General features: G+C 38.5%; 1 protein-coding gene across 2 annotated transcripts in view; it reads right to left on the minus strand.

Annotated features, from left to right (window-relative positions):
• ADGB (androglobin) overlaps positions 1 to 21,257 on the minus strand; it is a 160,104-nt gene that overhangs the window by 112,750 nt on the left and 26,097 nt on the right. For both annotated transcript variants that reach the window (XM_021072116.1, XM_013992506.2), the window contains exons 3-7: positions 16,210 to 16,302; positions 12,104 to 12,175; positions 10,066 to 10,275; positions 7,606 to 7,745; positions 4,309 to 4,395 (exon numbers count right to left, since the gene is read on the minus strand). In XM_021072116.1, the coding sequence (XP_020927775.1) occupies positions 4,309 to 4,395; positions 7,606 to 7,745; positions 10,066 to 10,275; positions 12,104 to 12,175; positions 16,210 to 16,302 (602 nt within the window). The remainder of the gene's footprint in view (positions 1 to 4,308; positions 4,396 to 7,605; positions 7,746 to 10,065; positions 10,276 to 12,103; positions 12,176 to 16,209; positions 16,303 to 21,257) is intronic.

Raw genomic sequence — 21,257 nt, forward strand, 5'->3', positions numbered from 1 at the left:
AACCATTTTGGTGCGGCATATGGAAATTTCCAGGCAAGGGGTCGAATTGGACCTGCAGCTGCTGGCCTATGCCACAGCCACAGCAACGCCAGATCCGAGCTGCATCTGCAAACTTCACTGCAGCTTGCAGCAATGCCTGATCCTTAACCCACTGAGCGAAGCTGGGGATTGAACCTGCATCCTCCAGAGACAACATCGGGTCCTTAACATGTTGAGCCATGTGGGGAACTCCCCCTTTTTCATTCTTATTGCCACTTTTTCTATAGAAGCCCTTGGCAAGGACTTCCGCAGTACTGAACCAACGCCGTTCCCCTGCTCCAGTCCTGCCATCTGTTCCACTGCCCTGAGCAATCCTCCAAAACCACAAATTTCATAAGATCATCCTCCTGTCTGAAAATCCATCAGTGCCATTCCGTCACTGTAAGGATGGTGTGAAAAAATTTTAACTTCTTCTATCTGGCCCCTGCATGCCTTTTTACCCCATACTCCTCCCTCTTCTAGAATCCAGCAGCACATAATCTAGTTTTGCAGAACCATGCGATTTTGGGGGGACAATACCCTGCTCTCTTATACTTCCATGCTCTTCTTTCTTCTATGAGTTACCTCAATCAACTGCACTAATTTCAACGAATCCTTTGAGGTCAGTTTAAGCATTGCTTTCTGGGGAAATTAAGGTATATACGTTTCTGCTCTGGATTCCTAAAGAATTTTTCACACACTTCCAGGGCAGTCTTTTAAAATATCTTTAAAATTACTCTATCGACAAACATTTATTGAGATCATACTGTACTGAATAAGTACATTTTTTTCTAAGGACAAAAGTCTGCACATTGAGAAAGACAAAAAGGGTAGGTACCTCTTCTCGTGCATTTTACCACCCCAGTAGATGGATACAAATAAGATAGAGACAGGGGAGGGGGGAGAGAAGATAATAGGCAGTGATAAAACAGGTAGTTTTCATGTTGAAAATTAAATGATAAACAATGGGATATGGCATCATTTGGGAAAGAAAGACTTTGATGGAGAGAAGGATTATCTGGGGAGTTGATATTTAATCTTGGTGAGATCTAAATGTTATGACATATCCCGCCAAGTAAATGTCTGATGCAAGATCATCCCAGGCATAAAGAAAGCACAGCTCATGTAAAGACCCTGAGGGATAATGAGTTTAGTGCATTTAAGAAACAGAATGAAGATGTGGGTGGCCGGCTAGCGGTTGCCAAGACAGAGTTTTTATTTTTGCATTTAGTCCCAGAACAGCTCGGCAACATAGGTATTATAATTCTAATTGAGGTGTAAGAGGTTGTAAATTGTATGCCTTCACACAAGTAGCAAATGATAGAATCAGGATTTAAAAAGACCTTTCTGAATCCAAAACCCAGGTGGTTTTTTTTCCCACCTACAATGTAAAAAAATGTTATGCTATGAGAAGGAAACATTCAAACACCACAGGATGAGACTATACACCTTCTTTGATAGGCTGAAATATGGGGTGCCAGAGTGCTCTACTCGCAAATGAACTACGCCAGGATCAGAGAAATTTGTGTAGAAAAGAGTCATATTTTCCTTTGAAACTGTCAGACTTGTCATATCCACTCTGTGTTTCTATTACAATATGGAGATTTAGAAGGTCTTCCCCCCCCACCCCGCCCCCCAAACTGATAAAACAGGGCTAAGAGTAGGAAAACATGAGAGCCAAGGTCAACAATTGCAAATAGAACAGTCCCTTTGGAACTTCCAAGTGATGCCACGAAACAGTTTTCACCCTAATTGATTTTCATATGGAAAAAGTCAGTAGTAAACACAAGTTTGAAACTTTAATACTGTAATTCTCCTTGACCACTGTTAAACCATGCTGATGACTGGCCAAGCCCCTCAGGCTCAGGGGTGTTCTCTGCATGCCTCCTCCCTCCCTCCTCACCTCTCTCTTTTCCTGTTTGTTTCTTTCTTTCTTTCCTTTCTTCCTTCCTTCCATCCTTCCTTCCTTCCTCTCTCTCTCTCTCTTTCTTTCTTTTTCTTTTTTTTTTCGTCCTTTTTGCCATTTCTTGGGCCGCTCCTGCGGCATATGGAGGTTCCCAGGCTAGGGGTCCAATCGGAGCTGTAGCTGCCAGCCTACACCAGAGCCACAGCAACGCAGGATCCAAGCCGCGTCTGCAACCTACACCACAGCTCATGGCAACGCCGGATCCTTAACCCACTGAGCAAGGGCAGGGATTGAACCCGCAACCTCATGGTTCCTAGTCAGATTCGTTAACCACTGCACCACCATGGGATCTCCCCTTTCTTTCTTTCTCTTCTTCCTTTTTCTTTCTTTCTTTTCTTTCTTTCTTTTTCTTTCTTTCTTTCTTTCTTTCTTTCTTTCTTTCTTTCTTTCTTTCTTTCCTTTTCTTTTCTCTTTCTTTCTTTCTTTCTTTCTTTCTTTCTCTTTCTCTCTCTCTTTCTTTCTCTCTCTCTCTTTCTTTCTTTCTTTCTCTCTTTCTTTCTCTCTCTCTCTTTCTTCCTCTCTTTCTCTTTCTTTCTTTCTCTCTCTCCTTCCCTCTTCCTCCCTACCTTCCTTCCTTCGCTGCACCCATGACGTATGGAAGTTTCTGGGCCAGGGATCTAACCAGTGCCACAGTGGGGACCCAAGCCACTGCAGTGACAATGCCAGATCCTTAAGCTGGTGAGCCACAAGAGAACTCTATCTCTGTACATTTTAATCCTTCTTAGTACCAGAAACATCCCCCTCCTGAATACACCATGGCTTTCATCATTCTGTTCTCCTGCTTTTCATGTCCCTTTCCGTCCTTCCTTTCAAATCAAACCCAGCCAAGGGTAAAGGCTCAGATCAAGTCAGAACTTTCTCCATGAAGCCATACCTGACCTCTGCCTGCATCCTTGGCAGATGGGGATTTCAAATTAAACATTTCTTCACCATCACTTACATAGTTTCATGGCATTTTTTTCATTTAAAATTATACATACATACACACATGGATTAGCTTTTTGTAATTTTATAGTATAACTGTAATTTGAAATTATATAAGTAATGTGGCAGAATGTTCATAACGAAAAATCCTACCAATCATGACACAGTTCAAAGATAGTGTCTAACTTTTACCTTTTGGTTGTATTTAGAAGAAAAATGATCAATTTGAACATCTGGATCAGTCAATAAGTATTTTTGAGACTTTTCTGTTTCCAAAGGTTGATTGTTAACTCGTAGATATGTTTCCACATAATGTTAAATAATCTAGTGATATTCGTTAGAGAGAAAGAAATTGAACTAATCATGCCTTTACCACACATGAGCTACTTTTTCTGACACTCTCACTTACTCGCTTATTCCTCAGAACAACCATAAAGGAGAGGTCATTTTATCCCGATTTTACATATGAAAAAAACTAGGGCCCAAAGAAGTTATATTACTTGCAAAATTCACATAGCTTGCAATTAGAAGTAGAATGTAAGTCTAGCTATATAGTTCTGACTACAAAGCTCAAACGTTTCCCCCTTTACATCATTTTCATAGACATTTAATAAGCAACCATAAATTCATGTAAATTGAGCAGCTGAAATCCCTCAACTGGAGTTCCTGTCGTGGCACAGTGGAAACGAATCCAACCTCTATATGCTGTGGGTGCGGCCCTCAAAAGCGAAAAAAAAAACAAACCAACAGAAAAAAAAATAATGTATTATATTAAAGTGCCTAATGTTTAACAGACATTTTATTGTTATTTATGCCCTAGTATGGTTGGCTAATTAAAAATTGCTTTGGGGGAGTTCTCATTGTGGCTCAGCCGAAACAAACCCACCTAGTATCCATAAGGATGTGGGTCCAATCCCTCCCCTCGCTCAGTGGATTAAGGATCAGGTGTTGCTGTGAGCTGCAACTGTGACTGTGGCGTAGGCCAGAAGCTGTAGCTCCAATTCAACCCCTAGCCCGGGAACTTACATATGCCTCAGGTGCAGCCCTGGGGGGCGGGGATTGCTTTTGTGTTTCTGTATATAACACGTATATAAGTAAAAAGGGGCATTGTATATATTTTACCACAAGAAATAATTAATATCATTTTAATATTTATAATTCAGATATTTAAGGATTAAATTTACTATACACACACACACATACATATATGGAAACAGAATTCATCCTGGAATTCTCAGGAAATTTTATATAATACTATAAAAAGTTATTCTCCAAACATTTTGTAAAATGTGAATAATTTTTGACTTTTTCTTAAAGACTAAGAATATTTTAGTTAAGGAAATCTTACTGGGGAAGAAAGAAACAAATAAATACATGAGTAACTTAATGGCCAAACATACTGGAGAGAAATGACTTCTGGTAACCATCCTGTGAGTGCGTGAATCACTGTGAACTCTCCCAGCTCTCTCCTCTCTGCGACATGGATGCTAAAAAAGCAAATGCACAATAGCACAGTTAATAACACTTGAAAACAGAGGTATGCAAAAAATAAGAATCACCAATAACCATCCACATAATAACACAGGTAGTGGTCCTACTGGTTATATACTAGAGCACAAGAAAATACTTCTCCAACAGTCAGATGACTTGTTTGGCTAAAGCACTGAACTAGATCCATGGGTAAAATTTCATGTCTATTACAAAACACGATTATAAGCTTTAGCTTTAAATGTCATACATAAAACATTAATGTCGTATACCTAAAACATACCTATTATGTATTAGGAGATATGTAGATGATATATAATCTATTTTGTATATTAAATATATTACCATGTTCTTTTAAAAATAAGATAGTGTTGGAGTTCCTGTCGTGGTGCAGCAGAAACAAATCGGACTAGGAACCATGAGGTTGCAGGTTCAATTCCTGGCCTTGCTCAGTGGGTTAAGGATCCAGCGTTGTGGTGAACTGTGGTCTGGGTCACAGATACAGCTCAGATCCCACATTGCTGTGGCTGTGGCGTAGGCCGGCAGCTGCAGCTCCGATTTGACCCCTAGCCTGAAAACCTCCATATGCCGCACGTGCGGCCCTAAAAAAAAGCAAAGACAAAAAAAAAAAAGGATAGGATAGTGTTTTTCATCTTTCTGATTTCAGTAACTACTCTAAAAGTCCTACGAGGCTGTGTATTAAGTCAGTCTCCCACATGGCAGGACAAGATGGGCATCAGACATCTTTAATTAAATCCCTAGATAATTTCAGAGAAAGCAGTGACATCTGTTTTATCCTGTAAAATGAGTGGATCTGCCACCACTGCATAAAGTCAAATGAGGTTGTGATCGATCCTTTATTTCTACTTTTTTTTTCTGAAGTTATTAGTCCATTTCCATTAACACACACGAATGCTGAGGCTACGTTCTGCTCAGGGATCATAGCTCTAGTCCACCTTATGCCAACAGTGGTGATTGATTGATGGTCTTGACTGACATACATGTCTTTTTCTTCAGAAAGAAATGTTACTATCTTAGTCACATGTTCTATCATTTAGAAATTTACATTGGTTTGTTGTTTGAAGATTATAAAATTTGACATGTCTGCATATCTCAAAGATATCAAATAAATTGTGGGACAGTTCAGACTAGCTCCTCTTTGAATAATCATATTTAGGAAGTGACTGTGCAAACCTCATAAAAATAATGCTTTTTCCTTTGCATATCTCACAGTGATATTTAAATGGCTACTAAATATTAATTATTTAACATAAAAAGCTAAAACTCACAGGGAAATAATCACCATAGATTCTATAAAATCTGAGAAAAAATGTTTGGACGAGAATAAACTGGACCATGCAGTTCAGATTTCTATTGAGTCCTTTATTTCCAAGTTAGATTTGTTTATTTTTCAAAAATAACAATAATTCTCTCCCTCAAGTTGCTGTAAAATTGCACTTGACGATTGCTTTAAGAAAGATGAAATGCCACACCAATTATCCAGGTCATGCATTTACTGCTTCACTGGCCTTGCAGCTCTTCGTTAGGTCTGAGAATTAGGAACATTATTTCTTTCAAAATAAACAAACAGAGCTGTCACTTTGAATACTTAGTGGTACTCAGCTACCTAAAAACGATGCAGACTGAGTTTTTAAAATATGATTGAAATTAAGGGTTGCAGGCTGGGTAAAACAAATTCCCCAAAGAAAATTGAGGGTTGGTAAAAGAAAAAAGAGATGAAGAGGATGGCAGTAGGAGGGGTTGTTTTTGTTGTGTAGCTTTGGGAGAGAAAAAGGAAGCTGAGCCAAAAGAAAATTCACAAAAAAAGCAGACCAGGCTCCTGACTGACATTGCTGTGTATAATAATAGAAGGGGAGGGGGCTGCGCTTTGAGCAAATGGCTGGAGTAGCCTGTGAAAGCAAGTGGGAGTATTCTGTTGAAAAGGAGATGCTGTGACACACTGCAGGAGGGGGAAGGGTATCAAATTCAAGCTGGTGCATTGTGTGTGAAAATTCTCCCACAGAGCAGGGACACACAGTTGCCATGCATTTGCAGCTTGGGCATCAAAGCATTTTGCAACGCTAAGGCCAGAATGGAAGGACCACTGTTCTCTGCAAGAGGAAGCTAAGAAAATAAACATGCCAGTCATGTCTCATGTATGTTGGTACTCAAGTCATGCAGGCATATAAGACATAAGCATATTTCATAAGAATGTTGAAGAAAACATGAGTAGTTTTCATCATGAATGTATTAGAAGGAACCAAAGTTATCAAAAGCATGAGGAGCACATGGACTTCCTTTAGAAGAGTTCAGGTTTTCAAGATTGGTAAATGACTGCTGTACAAACAGAACCTAAAACTTTAACTGGATTATAGGATATATATATATTCAGTGTATAGAGGAATCAATGTTTTCCCCTACAAAACAACTTCTTTCTCCCATGAAGCTGAAATTTTATTTTCCTAGATTGATTTTCCATTTCTCATACGGAAACACTGGATATAGAATAAGTTCTGGGTGGTTTTTTTTTCTTTTTGGAGGAATTTTGTCTTATTACTGGCTAGTATAATACTTCACATCAGTGGCTTCGGCACACTTTTCTTTTTTGACCCACAGCATATTATGCTCACAACATGTCGGAGTTCCCAGGCCAGGGATGGAATCCAAGCCACAGCCATAGCAACATTAATTCCTTAACCCATTGGGCTGGGCCAGGGATCAAACCCGCACCACCACATAGACAATGTCAGATCATCAACCCACTGTGCCATAGCAGAAACTCCTGACATGCTTATTTTTATGTTAGAAAGTTTACATTGCTTGGAGAGAAAGCTTTTAAAATTGAATTTTAGAAAAATAAAGCTATGAAATATGGATGTATAGTTATTGCTATTATTTGTTTTTTTTTTTTTTTTTTTTTTTTGCTTTTTAGGGCCGCACTTACAGCATATAGAGGTTCACCAGGCTAGGGGTCTAATCAGAGCTACAGCTGCCAGCCTACACCACAGCCACAGCGACGCGGGATCTGAGCTGTGTCTATGACCTACACCACAGCTCACGGAAACGCCAGATCCTTAACCCACTGAGTGAGGCCAGGGATCAAACCTGCAATTCATGGTTCCCAGTCGGATTTGTTTCCAATGCACCATGATGGGAACTCCGTTTTTTTGTTTTTATACAAGTGTGTGATAATTCTTCATTCTACCTACTCAACATTTGCCAGCTTAATGATAGCTTTAGACAAAAGCATTGGCCAAAGTTCAAATTCATAGGTGGTAGCTGGAAGCAACAGATTATTTTCTTCATCAAAAGGCAGAAAGTCATCAATAGTTATCTTTCTCCAGCAACCCTAAAGATAAGAAGAAAGGAATATGCCATCAATTATTTATATTTTCACAGTTTCACAGTTTAGGCAAATGCTCAAATGTACATTGCTGACATTATTATTTATGGTTTCATAATTTTATTTTAGTATCTTACACCTAATGACTAATATACTGGTATTCAATATTACTCTGAAATATTTTATTTATATTATTATTTTACTTAATGTAATAATAATGTCTATATCAATATTTAGCTTACTATTTTATTTAATGTAAGAACAACATGTCTATATCTATATCAATAACGTCATTACTTATGAGGTCCTTTAGCACATTCTTTGGTGTCCCATTCTACATAATGCAGTAAATTGAGGTATTTCAAAATAGCAAAATCAAAACATTGGGCATAATTAAATAAATTACTGTAGTCATATTGCAAATTCTCCAAATGTAATTTTAGTAATTATTTTTTATCCTCATAGGTTCAGTGATCTTATTCTTCCAACTACCATATTACTCCTACTCCTAATTAAAGATCTATTTTTAACATAAAGTTAATTAATACTGAATTTATTAAAATCATTACATATTTACCTGTATATATATTATTTCATAATTAAAAGCTTGAGACAAATGATAAAATTAATAACTGTGAATTCAAATTTTCTTTAAACATGGGTTTTCTAGTGGAATTTTATTATGAATTCATTCCTTTGCCCAAGAAATATTTTAGCAGTGATGCAAGGAGTCTGAACCCAAAGATCTGTATAACACACAGCCTATACCCATACCATTGAATTGTTTAGAGCACAGTGAGGGAAGGCATATAGACAAACAACATAAAATGTAATATGTTCAAAATACCAGATACAAAAAAAAGAGCACGAATAGGACCATGCACTTGAGTGCCAACAAGATGCCTGCAGAATAATTCATTCAGAACTAGGTGAACCTCAGTGTTCAGCCATCTGGCAGCATCCCCCACAGCCCATTCCTCAGGTGGAACCAGAAGATGCCACTGGACATGAGGTTCTATCTTTCTGATCCCTGCATTCCTAGACCTCTTCACTCAAGAACCACTTACATAAAGAGACAGGTTAAATGACTGCATCATACTGAGATTTCCAAACTGGACTAAATACATTTTTAAAAAATTTCTGAATCTAAGTAGGTTTGGGCTTCTGAGGAATTGGTATAATTAAAGGGATATAAATCACATTTTCTTTGTTAAATGGAATATAGTGGTAATAAACGTTGACCCTTATTCAGGAGGAAATTAAAAAAGAAGGATGTCAGGAAGCAGAGAGAGAGGGAGAGAGAGGAACTAACAGAATTGGTTTAATGTTTTGCCGGAGCTGTTTTGAAATTCTTAATGATCTTGATCCTTGTCCCACCTTAAGTTTAGGCAAATGTGCAGAAGTGAGGCCAGTTCCCAAGCATCTGCCCTCTTCCAAGGTTCACTTTCTTTCTATAACCCTACACAGTCCTCTGTGCACCCACATTCTCCATACCGCATCCTCCCTCTCACCCCTCTGTAGTACTCTAAGGTCTACTCCGCCAAACCTGCCTCCTGATGGCTAAACAAAGACAATAAAGGAATTGGGGAAGTTGTTTTCTCTCCTGACAATGTTTTGACTTTCAAGGTCTTGCAGTGAATATAAAAATACAAACCAGGAACAACACAAAAAAAGCGAGCAAACAAACAAACAAACACAAAACCACCCCAAACTCCTATTTGGAGGCTAAGATTCCTTTCTTTACCTTCCCACCAAAATGATCCTATTAATTCCTAAGCATTGGCCTTTCAACATTCCCCATCCCAGGAAGAGAGTTCACCCAGGCTAATTAAGGAAGAAGTCATGTTCTTAGAAATATAGAGTGGAATGGTTAACTCTGCTCACTCTCAAATGTTCAAGAGCATTCTTTCTCAGTAACCAGGACCAGCTTCATCAGTAGCAGCAAATAACCAGGGAGGGAAGGCCAAGCTGCAGCTCGGGCACTCTCTCCTGCCCCTGACCTTGATATCTTTTCAGAAAAGGGAGAGCCCCATGCATTTACCTGCCTATGCAACCCTCCCGCACGAGAGGGCAGAGGCAGCAAAGGGCGGCCCTTCCATGGTGCCAGCAGCACCAGTTAAAAAGCACACAGGACTGGTATCCCAGAGGATGCAGCCGTGTTCTTTTTCATCTCAAATTACACATGCAGGGCATTTCCCCAAGTAAGTACACAGTCAATAGCCCTCCTAAACTGCTTCATTTTCTATTAGCCTCATTAACAGCAGGTAAGACGAAGACATTTCAATATGAAAGACACAAATGTTAACACACGTGAACATGAACTTACCATCCAGTAAAGTTTCACAACGTACTTTCCATAGCTATTGAACAAGGGCGTGTGACCCTTCACAGCCTTGCAAAGAGAGTATATGTGTTCCCAGGGCTTCCAGGCCAAAACAGGAGGTTCTCCTGAAGTCCCTTTAAGATAATTAGTCAAAGCACTCCCATTGAATATCTTCCACACGGCGTAGATTTCGCTGATAATCCATCTCATCAGCTAGGGATAAGAATCAGTAGTGTTCATTAGTTATTTTTCAGTTGCTGGCACTGTAATTCAGGAGGGGGGAAACAGTCAAAAATCTACCTCTAGCAGTAGTATTAAATTCCACATATAATGTATACCACGTGTTGATTTCTGACTTGCAGAATAAAGTCATAGATCATTTGTTTTCAGAAAATATAGTGTCAATACAAACCAAAAAGTCTTACCTAAGAGCTGTCTTCCAGAGTAAACTGTCAGTTGGATGGTGACACCCATTTTGGCTCTGTGTGTGTGTGTGTGTGTGTGTGACAGAGACAGAAACAGAGAGAGGGAGACTGACTACTTCTGAGAGCAACGATGACTTCATTTTGGAATTAACTTTGGATGGAGCTAATCTTCTATAAATGTTGAGAAATTTGAGAAGGAAATCATCCTTGTATGTCAATAGGACCAATGAGACAAGAAATGAGACATGAGACAAATTAAAATTACACACAGACTAATGTCCTCTAAGTCTCACATTTGTGTGCTGGTCTGCAGGTGTAGAAGTGGCCCAAGTAAGACTCCCACTAGCAGGGTTTTCAGCAGGCACTGAGGCACAGTGGAGAGTTGAACTTCAGAGTTTGTTTTATTGCCTGGTTTGTAAGGAGAGTAAATCCTTGAGACTAACTTTATAAGATTTGTGTTTTCCTTAGTATGCATTTATCTAGGAAATCTCTTCAATTTTGATGAAGTTGAAAAAGGCAGGAGTTCCCGTTGTGGCACAGCAGAAACGAATCCAACTAGCATCCCTGAGGATGCAGGTTCCATCCCTGGCCTCGCTCAGGGGGTTGGGGATCTGGTGTTGCCGAGACCTGTGGTGTAGGTCCCAGCCATGGTTTGGATCCCACGTTGCTATGGCTGTGGAATAGGCTGGCAGCTGTAGCTCGGATTTGACCCCTAGCCCGGGATCTGTCCATATGCCATAGGTGAGGCCCTAAAAAGCAAAAAAAAAAAAAGAAAAAGAAAAAAAGAAATAAAAAGGCAAATCAGTCTCCCGCATATCTGGAAATTTTACCATAGAATATTTTATACTTCCCTTGAGAATGATACTCTAAAGGTTATGTATGTTTAGAATTCATAACATTTTAAACTATAAGATGCAGAACAATTCCAAGATAATTTTATCCTAATCAGTACAACCTGGCTGAAGAAATAAATAAATGATTTTAATATTGTTCAAGACATTAAAGGTAAGAAAGACAAAATGTTTGAGCGAATAATGACTATGCCCCACTCCTCTGACGGGGCCTTAGGAGAAAATAATCAAAAAGTCCCTGTTTCTGAGGCAACTACCATAGGGGAGTGGAACAGATCTGCTTCCTATGGACAGAGCTGGGGTGCAGAGGGGGGGATTGTGTTCCCACAGGCTGTAGGACTGCTGTGTTGGGAATCAGGCTTGTGAGGTGTTGCCCTCGAACCACACCCCGTGATCTCCCCACCTTAGCGAGTCAAACACCACCAAACACCCTACTGCTGCACATGACATAGGGTCAGATGGGCAACCACTTCATGTCAGTTGCTGGGCACAAGGATGTGGAGGAGAACACAGATGTTCTCCAGATGAGAGAACCCAGCTACCCCGGGCAGGTGGGCAGGAAAACAGAGGCGCAGACAGCGCTCACATGAACATCTCCCCACCCCTTCTCTGCCTCTTTGGATGGCCAGGGTACTAAATACTCAGCTATCCCAAAACTTAAAGGTGAGCAAGGGAGCCCTGAGACCGAAGGACCGGGGGCTGGGTCAGCAGGTCTGGAAGCATTCTGCAATGAGGCGTTTCTTAGGTTCATGCTCCCTCACCTACCTCACTGCAGAGTAAATGCTCATTTGCTGAAAACAAGTCAAACAGGGTTTCATTTTTCACAACGACTGGAGGCTGAAATAAAAAAATATATATGTATAAAAAGCGATATTTCCCCTTGGGAAAAATAAAGGAGATGGAGCTTAATGAAATAGTTTCATTTGCTGTAAATGGCCCAAACCTGATTTCATTTCTCACAACTGGAGGAATTTAGAAAAAATAAAAAAATAAGCCTATGATTCCATAAGATTACCCTGTTAGAAAAAATTAAAAAATTAGCACATGACTCCATAGGATTACCCTGTTAGAACTGTAGGTGACACTAATTAATAATGGAATGCCTATAAAATACAGTATTTTAACATACAAGAAAATGTAAGATATAACATATGCAGATAAACTTAGCACACATACAGACACAAATTGAGAGTTTTAAGACCTGATTTGAAATTTAAATTAACCATTCAAGTTAAACCTGAAACTTAGTTAACATCTGGTAGCTAGAAAAATACCTTAATCTTGGATGAAAAATATTAGCTGTGACAGCTTTTCAAAATCTTGCTCAACTTTAAATCTTCTTATGTTTTTTAAAGTTAATTTGATGGGCATTGTTTATTTGGTATATATCTAACATTGCTTTTATATATTTAGACCAGTAAGGAATAAACATAATAGGGAAAATATGGCTTGTAACAGTTTTAAAATTAGTTACAAGTGGAGTTCACCTTGTGGCTCAGAGGTAATGAACCAGGCTAGTATCCATGAGGGTGCCACTTCCCTCCCTGGACTGGCTCAGTGGGTGAAGGATCCAGGTTGCCATGAGCTGTGGTATAGTTTGCAGACTCACTGGGATCCTGGTTGCTGTAGCTGTGGTGTAGACCAGCTGTAGCTTCGATTTGACCTCTGGGAACTTCCATATGCTGCAGGTGGGGCCCTAAAAAGAAAAAAAAAGAAAAAGAATTAGTTACAATTAATATCAACCTTATATATTTAACATATATCTAATTAACATGAAAATGGTTTTGATTAGCAAAACAGATTTTTAAAGGAACTAATGCTATCAACTACTCTCACTCATCTACATAAGAAACATCTTGAAAACTCAATACAATATTTTTCTATGTTTGAGAAAAATTTACTTAAACTACCTTGAAGGCCTAAATTGACTCTTATGTTCACAATTTATAAACATAATTTATATAACTTAAATTACATGTATATAACATCCTTTATGTTTATAAACACACACACATATATAATTCCTGTTTGTCTGATTGTAATGCAACCCTTAAAATGCCTATTACCTTTCAGCAGGTACCAAATGCATTAAAATTGACTAATTATAGATTAAACATGTATTGCACATCTAAGGTTTAAAAGGTTAGACCTAATAGTCACCTGCTGACCCAATGAAAAGGAGGAACTGACGGTTTGTAAAAGACAACAAATAGTAAAACAAAGGTCTCTACAATGCTATTTTAGCATCTCTATCCTGTACACTCATACCTGGACAAGATAAATCATTAGACATCTTGCATCTGTTTAATATAATCAAAATCAAGGACCTGGGCCACCAATATCTGGTTCTCAGAAATAAATAGATCTGATTACTTACTCTGTCATCAGGGCTTATTAACCTCCTCAGCTGGAATGGTCCATGTTGACTCTGGTACCTTAAATTCAGGCTGTTAAGTTTTTTAATAAGCTAGCTTCTCTCCAACTTAAATCACATCCTTTCATTTCATATTTTGCTTAGTGTTCTGGGGTATGGTTCTAGTGCTTTTTAAATCGTGGGTTGCAATTATGTAGAGATTTGTGAAATCATTTAATCGGTCAGGACTATCTATAGATACGGAATGTAATAGAAAAGAGTACATTTCAGGGAGTTCCTGTCGTGGCACAGTAAAAACGAATCCGACTAGGAACCGTAAGGTGGGTTCAATCCCTGGCCTCGTTCAGTGGGTTAAGGATCCGGTGTTGCCATGAGCTGTGGTGTAGGTGGCAGACGCGTCTTGGATCTGGCATTGCTGTGGCTGTGGTGTAGGCTGACGGCTGCAGCTCCGATTGGACCCCTACCCTGGGAACCTCCATATGCCACAGGTGCGGCCCTGAAAAGCAAAAAAAAAAAACCAAACAAACAAAAAAAGAATAAATTTCATACAGAAAGGTCATTACTGTTTTGCAATATTTTTGTCTAAGCTTTATGTATGTCCGTATTTAATAAGTCTCTGTGAAATGTATTTATCACTGTGGACTTAGATATTAAAACTTGACAAACACAATTCTAAAAGTTTCCTGCTTAGTTAGACTTTCAGTTCTGGCTATTCTGGTCAATACTCCATCACAATGGATCAAGAGGAGGAGTCAGGAGTTCCCTGGTGGCCTAGAGGGTTAAGGATCCAGCATTGTCACTGGCCTGGGAACTTCTACATGCTGCAGGTGCAGTCAAAATCAGTGTAGAGGGAGACTAGCGGTATGAAGATGCATTTCAATAAATTAGGTCTCAAGTGTCATCAACAACAACGAATCAATTTACCTTGGGTACAAGGTTATCTCTTGGAACTAAGTTATGGTAACATGATAAAAAGGTTATAAAACCTTCCTACTTGTTCAATCTCACTTTGTGGAATTCATATCCCTCCTTTGCATGGAATGTAAACTCCGCACTTATATTAAGAGCCTGAGTATTATTAATGATACATAAATACTAAGTGCATTATATTCACATCACAGATTTTGTATTCTTTGTTTCGGTGTTACCTAACATAGTAAGTAATTTAAAGGCACGGTTTATGTAAATTTGATTTCTTTTATTTAAAATGTCTTACAAGTAGGCATTGAATAAATACGCTTATGGACACAGATGTACCTTATTTTCTCATTTTAATAAATATTTAGGAGTTCCCGTCGTGGCGCAGTGGTTAACGAATCCGACTAGGAACCATGAGGTTGTGGGTTCGGTCCCTGCCCTTGCTCAGTGGGTTAACGATCCGGCGTTGCCGTGACCTGTAGTGTAGGTTGCAGACGCGGCTCGGATCCCGCGTTGCTGTGGCTCTGGCGTAGGCCGGTGGCTACAGCTCCGATTCAACCCCGAGCCTGGGAACCTCCATATGCCGCGGGAGCGGCCCAAGAAATAGCAACAACAACAAAAGACAAAAAGACAAAAGACAAAAATAAATAAATAAATAAATAAATAAATAAATATTTAGATTTGGGATTTCTGACTTTCTTTACTAGTTACAATAGTTGAAAAATATGATGGTTAAATCATATTTAGTGTTTCTAAAAGATAAAACTCTTAGGAATAAAAACACTTTGTATAGAAACAGAGATGAAATTAATTTGATAATATACAGAAGAATCAGCTCCATTATAACCTTTGGAGTAGAACTAAATAACTAATTTAGCCTACTAGTTTTGTATGCATTAAATGGAAATTGGAGGTTCAAGAAGAAAAAAGGCCTTAGCGGTAATTTAATCCTTGGAAATACCAAATATATTCAAACTAACATAGCTATTAATTAGGAAGATAGATCAGTGGGTCTACAGTTTCAATGCACATAAGTACTATTTAAAATGAGGTCTTGGGTGATGTCTACGTCAGTATGATTCAAATGGGGCTCAGAATGAAAGTGGCCTTTGGAAAATGCTTCAAGACTTCCTGAAATAGAGAGATTCGAGGGCAAATCTCTTGGGCTTGAAAATTAATGCTAATGAGCCTTAGAGTAAACAGACCTTTGCATCACATAAAAAGCAGAAAGGAGAAAGTCTGTCAGAGATTAAGGAATAACTTTTTGCAACATCTTAGGTTATAATTTGACATCACGAAGAGAAGAAGAAAACTTGAGGTGCTCCCCCACAAATTTCAATATTCTCTTGAAAACTAGCACAAGGAACCAGTACAAGAAAAAGTCAATATTCTCTCGAAAACCAGTACAAACTATATTGATAAACCATTCCAATTTAAATGCAAAAATTAATTACTTTTTCTTACTAAATACCAGAGGAAAAATTACCCTAAATTGTTTTTAAAATGTAAAATTTCATTACTAGGATACCGTATCCCACAGTTAATACATATTTTGTTTAATAATAAAAATATCTCTCACCCTGTTAATTAAAAAATCCTGTGGACGTTTCCAGGAATAAATTTTCAGTGATGGTGGGAATTCAATCTTTCCTTCAGGGTCTTCAAAACAATGCTATATAAAAATACAAAAATTTTTTCTTCATATGATTTTATTAAAATAAAAACAACTTGATCCTCAAAAAAAATAGGCACATAGATTTGATCAATAAATAAGCATTTATAAAGCAATTTGTGTATTTTTTCTCAGAACCAGTTTCTAAAGTACTTAGAGAATACTGAAGTTAATAACACCATATTTAGTTAGTGAAATCTTGATTATTGAGCAGCATTTTGATGGCAGAGGAAGCAGTCCAAACAAGCACGAGCTGCTTCAAAATGTGAATTAGGTGTAGCAGGAAAATAATTTTGAATGGACCAGATATTACCACGTTTTTCACTGAAAATATTGTTTTTTACCTGAGCAGAGAAGATTGAAAACCCTATAGTTGCTTTCCAGCTGTTAGAATCATAAAGAGAATTATATGTAAATGAAATTTGCATCTTTGATCTGACTTGCATTTATTAATTATTTTAAACTTGTTATTTTGAGATAATTATTATTTATAAGCAATTGTATGAAATAATACAGAGTCCCTATGTTCTCACTGATCAATTTCTCCTATGGTAGCATCTTGCAAAACTGCAGTACATAGTCAGGATATTGATATTGACAGAGTCAGGCTGTAGAACAATTCCATCGGCACAAGGATCCTTCTTGCGGCCATTTATAGCCACAGCCACCCTCCAACACCGCACTCTGTGCTTAATCTCTACCACTAGTAGAGACTGGCCATCACTGGTTTAGTTTCAACTTCTATAATTTTGTCATTGCAATAATGTTACATGAATGGAATCATATATAGTTTATAACCTTTAGGTTTGGCTTTATACCTCTCACTGCCTAATTCTCTGGAGATTCAATCCAATCAAGCTGTTGAATGTATCAAAAGTTTGTTGTTTATGGCTGAGTAACATTTCATGACATGGATATTTGTTTGTTTACCACCTGCCCATTGAAGGATATCTGGGCTGTTTCCAGTTTGGAACTATTACTATTAAAGCTGCTGTGGACATGTGTGCCTAGGTTTTGTGTGAACCTGGTTTTGTGTGAAGGTAAGTTTCCATTTCTCTGGGATACAGGTTCAAGAATCATTCATTTTTGAGCCCCTACTGTGGGTCAGTTACTGAGTTCTAAGGTAGAATGGTATCCAGAGGCAAGCAATCTACTAAGTTAAAGAGACTTCTAGAAGATGCTGTGTAAAAGTTCTCATAGCTCAAAGGTGGTAAGGGATGGGGGGATCTTTACAAGAAATAACATGAAAAATTCTAGGCGTACAAACAAAATGCTAAAGGAAAATAAATTATTTCTATGGGGGGAAAGGGTAACAAAATTTCACCTCAGTTAAAGGGACAGGCAAATAGTTTTGTGATGATTATATGTTTACTCTCGTGCTGGTGTGGCTTGAGAAATAGATTATATTTGAGGGCAATATTATATGTTTACTCTCGTGCTGGTGTGGCTTGAGAAATAGGTTATATTTGAGGGCAATGTCTGAGCTTTAAACATAATAAATGAATATGTGTATCTGGAGCATGTGGTTTACTGTCATTTTTAAGATACTGGAATAATTTAATGGAGACAAAGGCAACCCCAACATCTGGTCAAAATGATCAAAGAATGAATCCTTAAAAAACAGACTGATGTTCTCGGGAGCTGCACTAGACTTCTGGGCTCCTTCACATTGATTTTTCCCTGCAAATACTAATTCAGTTATTTTAAAGTCCCCTCTCTGACAATTCCAAAAGAGACTGCTATGCATCTGTTTCTATTATCAGATTTTTTTTTCCTCTCATTTTTCAGTCACTTGGTTCTGTTTCTCTCCAGGTCTGGTAAACTGTAATTGTATGATATATGCTGGATATTGAAATTTTATGGAGGCTCTAAATGATGATGTCTTCCTCCAGAGAGGAAGATTTTATTCCCTGGTGGCAGGCAGAGGACAAGATGAACTTGACCGAGTCAACACTGGGTCTTAGGACTTGGTGTAATTTTGGTTTGTCTTTACTCGCATGGAATGTTGTAGCTGTGTTGAGGCACTGACCAAAAAGCTGTAGTGTTTGTCAAAGCCCCTTCATTTGGTATATGTTCAGTTCCAATCTCTTGCCATAGCATCATGAGATCTTGTCTCAGTTATTTAGCTTCCAGACTGCTGCTTTTTGCTCATTTGCTCAGCAGCAAAAGGTTGCTTAGGAGGTAGGCAAATGTCTCAAAATAAAATTGTATGAAAAATTTTCTTTTTTTAAATTTATTTTTTATTGAAGTATAGTTTATTTAAATGTTGTGCCAATTTCTGCTGCATAGCAAAGTGACCCAGGATACATATATATATATATATATATATATATATACACATTATTTTTCTCATATTATCTTCCATCATGTTCTATCCCAAGAGACTGGATATAGTTCCCTGTTTCAAATCACTTCTCTGCAGTTACCTCTGAGACTATGGTTCAAGTTCTGGCTGCCTTGGCAGCCCAGACAATATCCTCTTTCTATTCGGCCCAGAGACACTGATGCAAGCCCCAGGATACTACTTTCTGCTCGATCTCTAAGTTCTATACATTGAATTAATAGATGTCCTTGGAGTTCCTGTCGTGGCTCAGTGGTTAACGAACCCGACTAGTATCCATGAGGTCTCGGGTTCGATCCTTGGCCTCACTCAGTGGGTAAAGGATCTGGCATTGCTGTGGCTGTGGTGTAGGCAGCAGCTACAGCTCCGATTGGACCCCTAGCCTGGGAATCTCCATGCACCGCAGGTGAGGCCCCAAAAAGACAAAAAAAAAAAAAAAAAATGTCCTTGAGGAGAAAAAACACAAAAAATGATGGGGGCAATCCTGTTGTGATTCCCTTTGCTCCAGGATTTGAGCCCCTCATATTAAGTGAGTGGTGATCTTTCCACATCATCTTGCTTTACACCCACATTTCAGTACTTTATTGTGTACTTCTTTATTTGGTTCACCCATCATATCTTTTCATTGTCATCACTTAGCTGAAGAAGTGAGATCTGACTGGACTTACAGGGTAGGATCAGCTCAGCTGAGGCTGATTTCCTGATCCCTGGCCTCGTATCTAAGGAAGTGGCCTTCTCTAAAATCCTAAAGATAATAGCTATGGTTACATGCTTAAGGCAATTCATCCTGGTAAAATACGGACATTGTGAATCATGGCTCAGAGCTAATGTGCCACCACCATATCTTAGAAATGCAATTACCCGCTTGAAATATCCACCACTCACTCCAGTGGAGGACCTGTCGCTTCCTGAGCCATGAATGCTGAGGCTGCGGAAAAGAACTGGGGGTGGGAAGCAAGGTTCTATCTCAGACGGCACCACTTTGTAACAACCAGGATTTAGGCTGTGCTCTCCTACCTAATGAAAGTGTGGTGCAGAATGCAGTGTTAGCTAATAGTCTGAGGTGCCACTTTCCTTTGGAATAACCCCCATTTATAGCAGGAGTGGTGCTTCCCAGATCATGCATTTTTATGCAGCGGCCAGCAATATTCCTATATGTTGCCCCCAAATGGACTGGACATCAAGTGACCAGCACACTTATTCCTGCTCCTGTCTCAGTGGTTTCCCTCTAGTAAATATTCATCCAACAGACTTGCCCTTGTTTTAATCACATTGATAAATTCCAGAATTTGATACTTGACCTTCCAGAGATTTGCAAGAATTTTTCATTGACATCTGATAAAGGCAAGCTTGCACACTAAGGTCCTTAAAATGCTATATTTTGTATCCCATTTCCTACTCCAAAGTTTTCAGGCATTTTTCTCCTCCCTTCTTTGTTGTTCCTTCACGATTTGGAATGATTTATCTCTGGACCTTTTCCTGAGCTCAACTGCTCAACTGAGGATTTGCATAATCTATCTTACTGATATAAACTCACACACTATCCCAGTAAGTATTGAATTGCTATTAAAAATATGTAGAATATGACCGTTTTCATTTGAACGCAGAGAGTTCAAAAGTCCTTTGCATCTAAAAGTTCCATAATCACCTTAGGTGTGACACAAAGAATGCATTCCCTCACAACTCTGTTATTTGAAATTGTTCAAATACCAACAGAGTCAGTAATTATTAATAATTATTTGAGTGTCTTTTGTAAACAAATCTCATATGAGTCATGCAGTTTGTGATTCTGCATTTTGTGAACAAAATGTAAATGCTAATAAGTACCATTTCAGAGTGCTCCATGCAAATAAAGACACCAGACTTCAACCTAGCCATTCTGGTGATTTTGTTTATGTTTTCGAAATCGTATTGTGTTCTAAAAGTATTTTTGTTAAATGAATTACTGCACCAAATAAGTGGGCTATATTTAAAATGAAATCCAGACCCATATCTTCTATAAAGAAATCTTTACAAACACACATTTTAAGTAGGCAAAAGAATGTAAAACAGTATAACTGGAAAACGTAGGAATCCTATTCTCAGCTCCAATTTCAGGGACACATGTTTAAAAGCCATAGTAAATGAAGAGTAATCAAGACTTTTTTTTTTAACCCAAATATCTCAGGAGGGAGGATATTAAAAGGAATTTAATTCCTTTTTTTTTTTTTTTTTTTTTTTTTTTTGGCCACCCCTGTGGCATGCAGAAGTTCCTGGGCCAGGGAGAGAACCCTAGTCACATCTAAAACACCAGATCCTTAACCACTAAGCCACAAGGGAACTCCAAAAGGGATTCAATTATTAACTCATAGTAATGTCTTTTAAAAAATTACCTTTCCTATAATCTCCAAATAACAGCTCACAGGTTCCAGAGGGCTTCTCATTTTCTAAACTATCATTTCTAAATGCTTGATTCCCTCCCAGTTCTGTTCAACATCCACTAGCTAACCTGTTTGATCAATTTTCTCTTTATCTCACTCTGACTCCTTGGTCATTTCTCTCCTCCTGTTTACTCATATGAGTTCCACCAAAGCTCAGAACTGAGGCTTGGAAAGATCAGGTAGGACTGGGGGGA

This window comes from Sus scrofa, chromosome 1 (assembly GCF_000003025.6).
Source record: "Sus scrofa isolate TJ Tabasco breed Duroc chromosome 1, Sscrofa11.1, whole genome shotgun sequence".
NCBI classification, from domain to species: Eukaryota; Metazoa; Chordata; class Mammalia; order Artiodactyla; family Suidae; genus Sus; species Sus scrofa.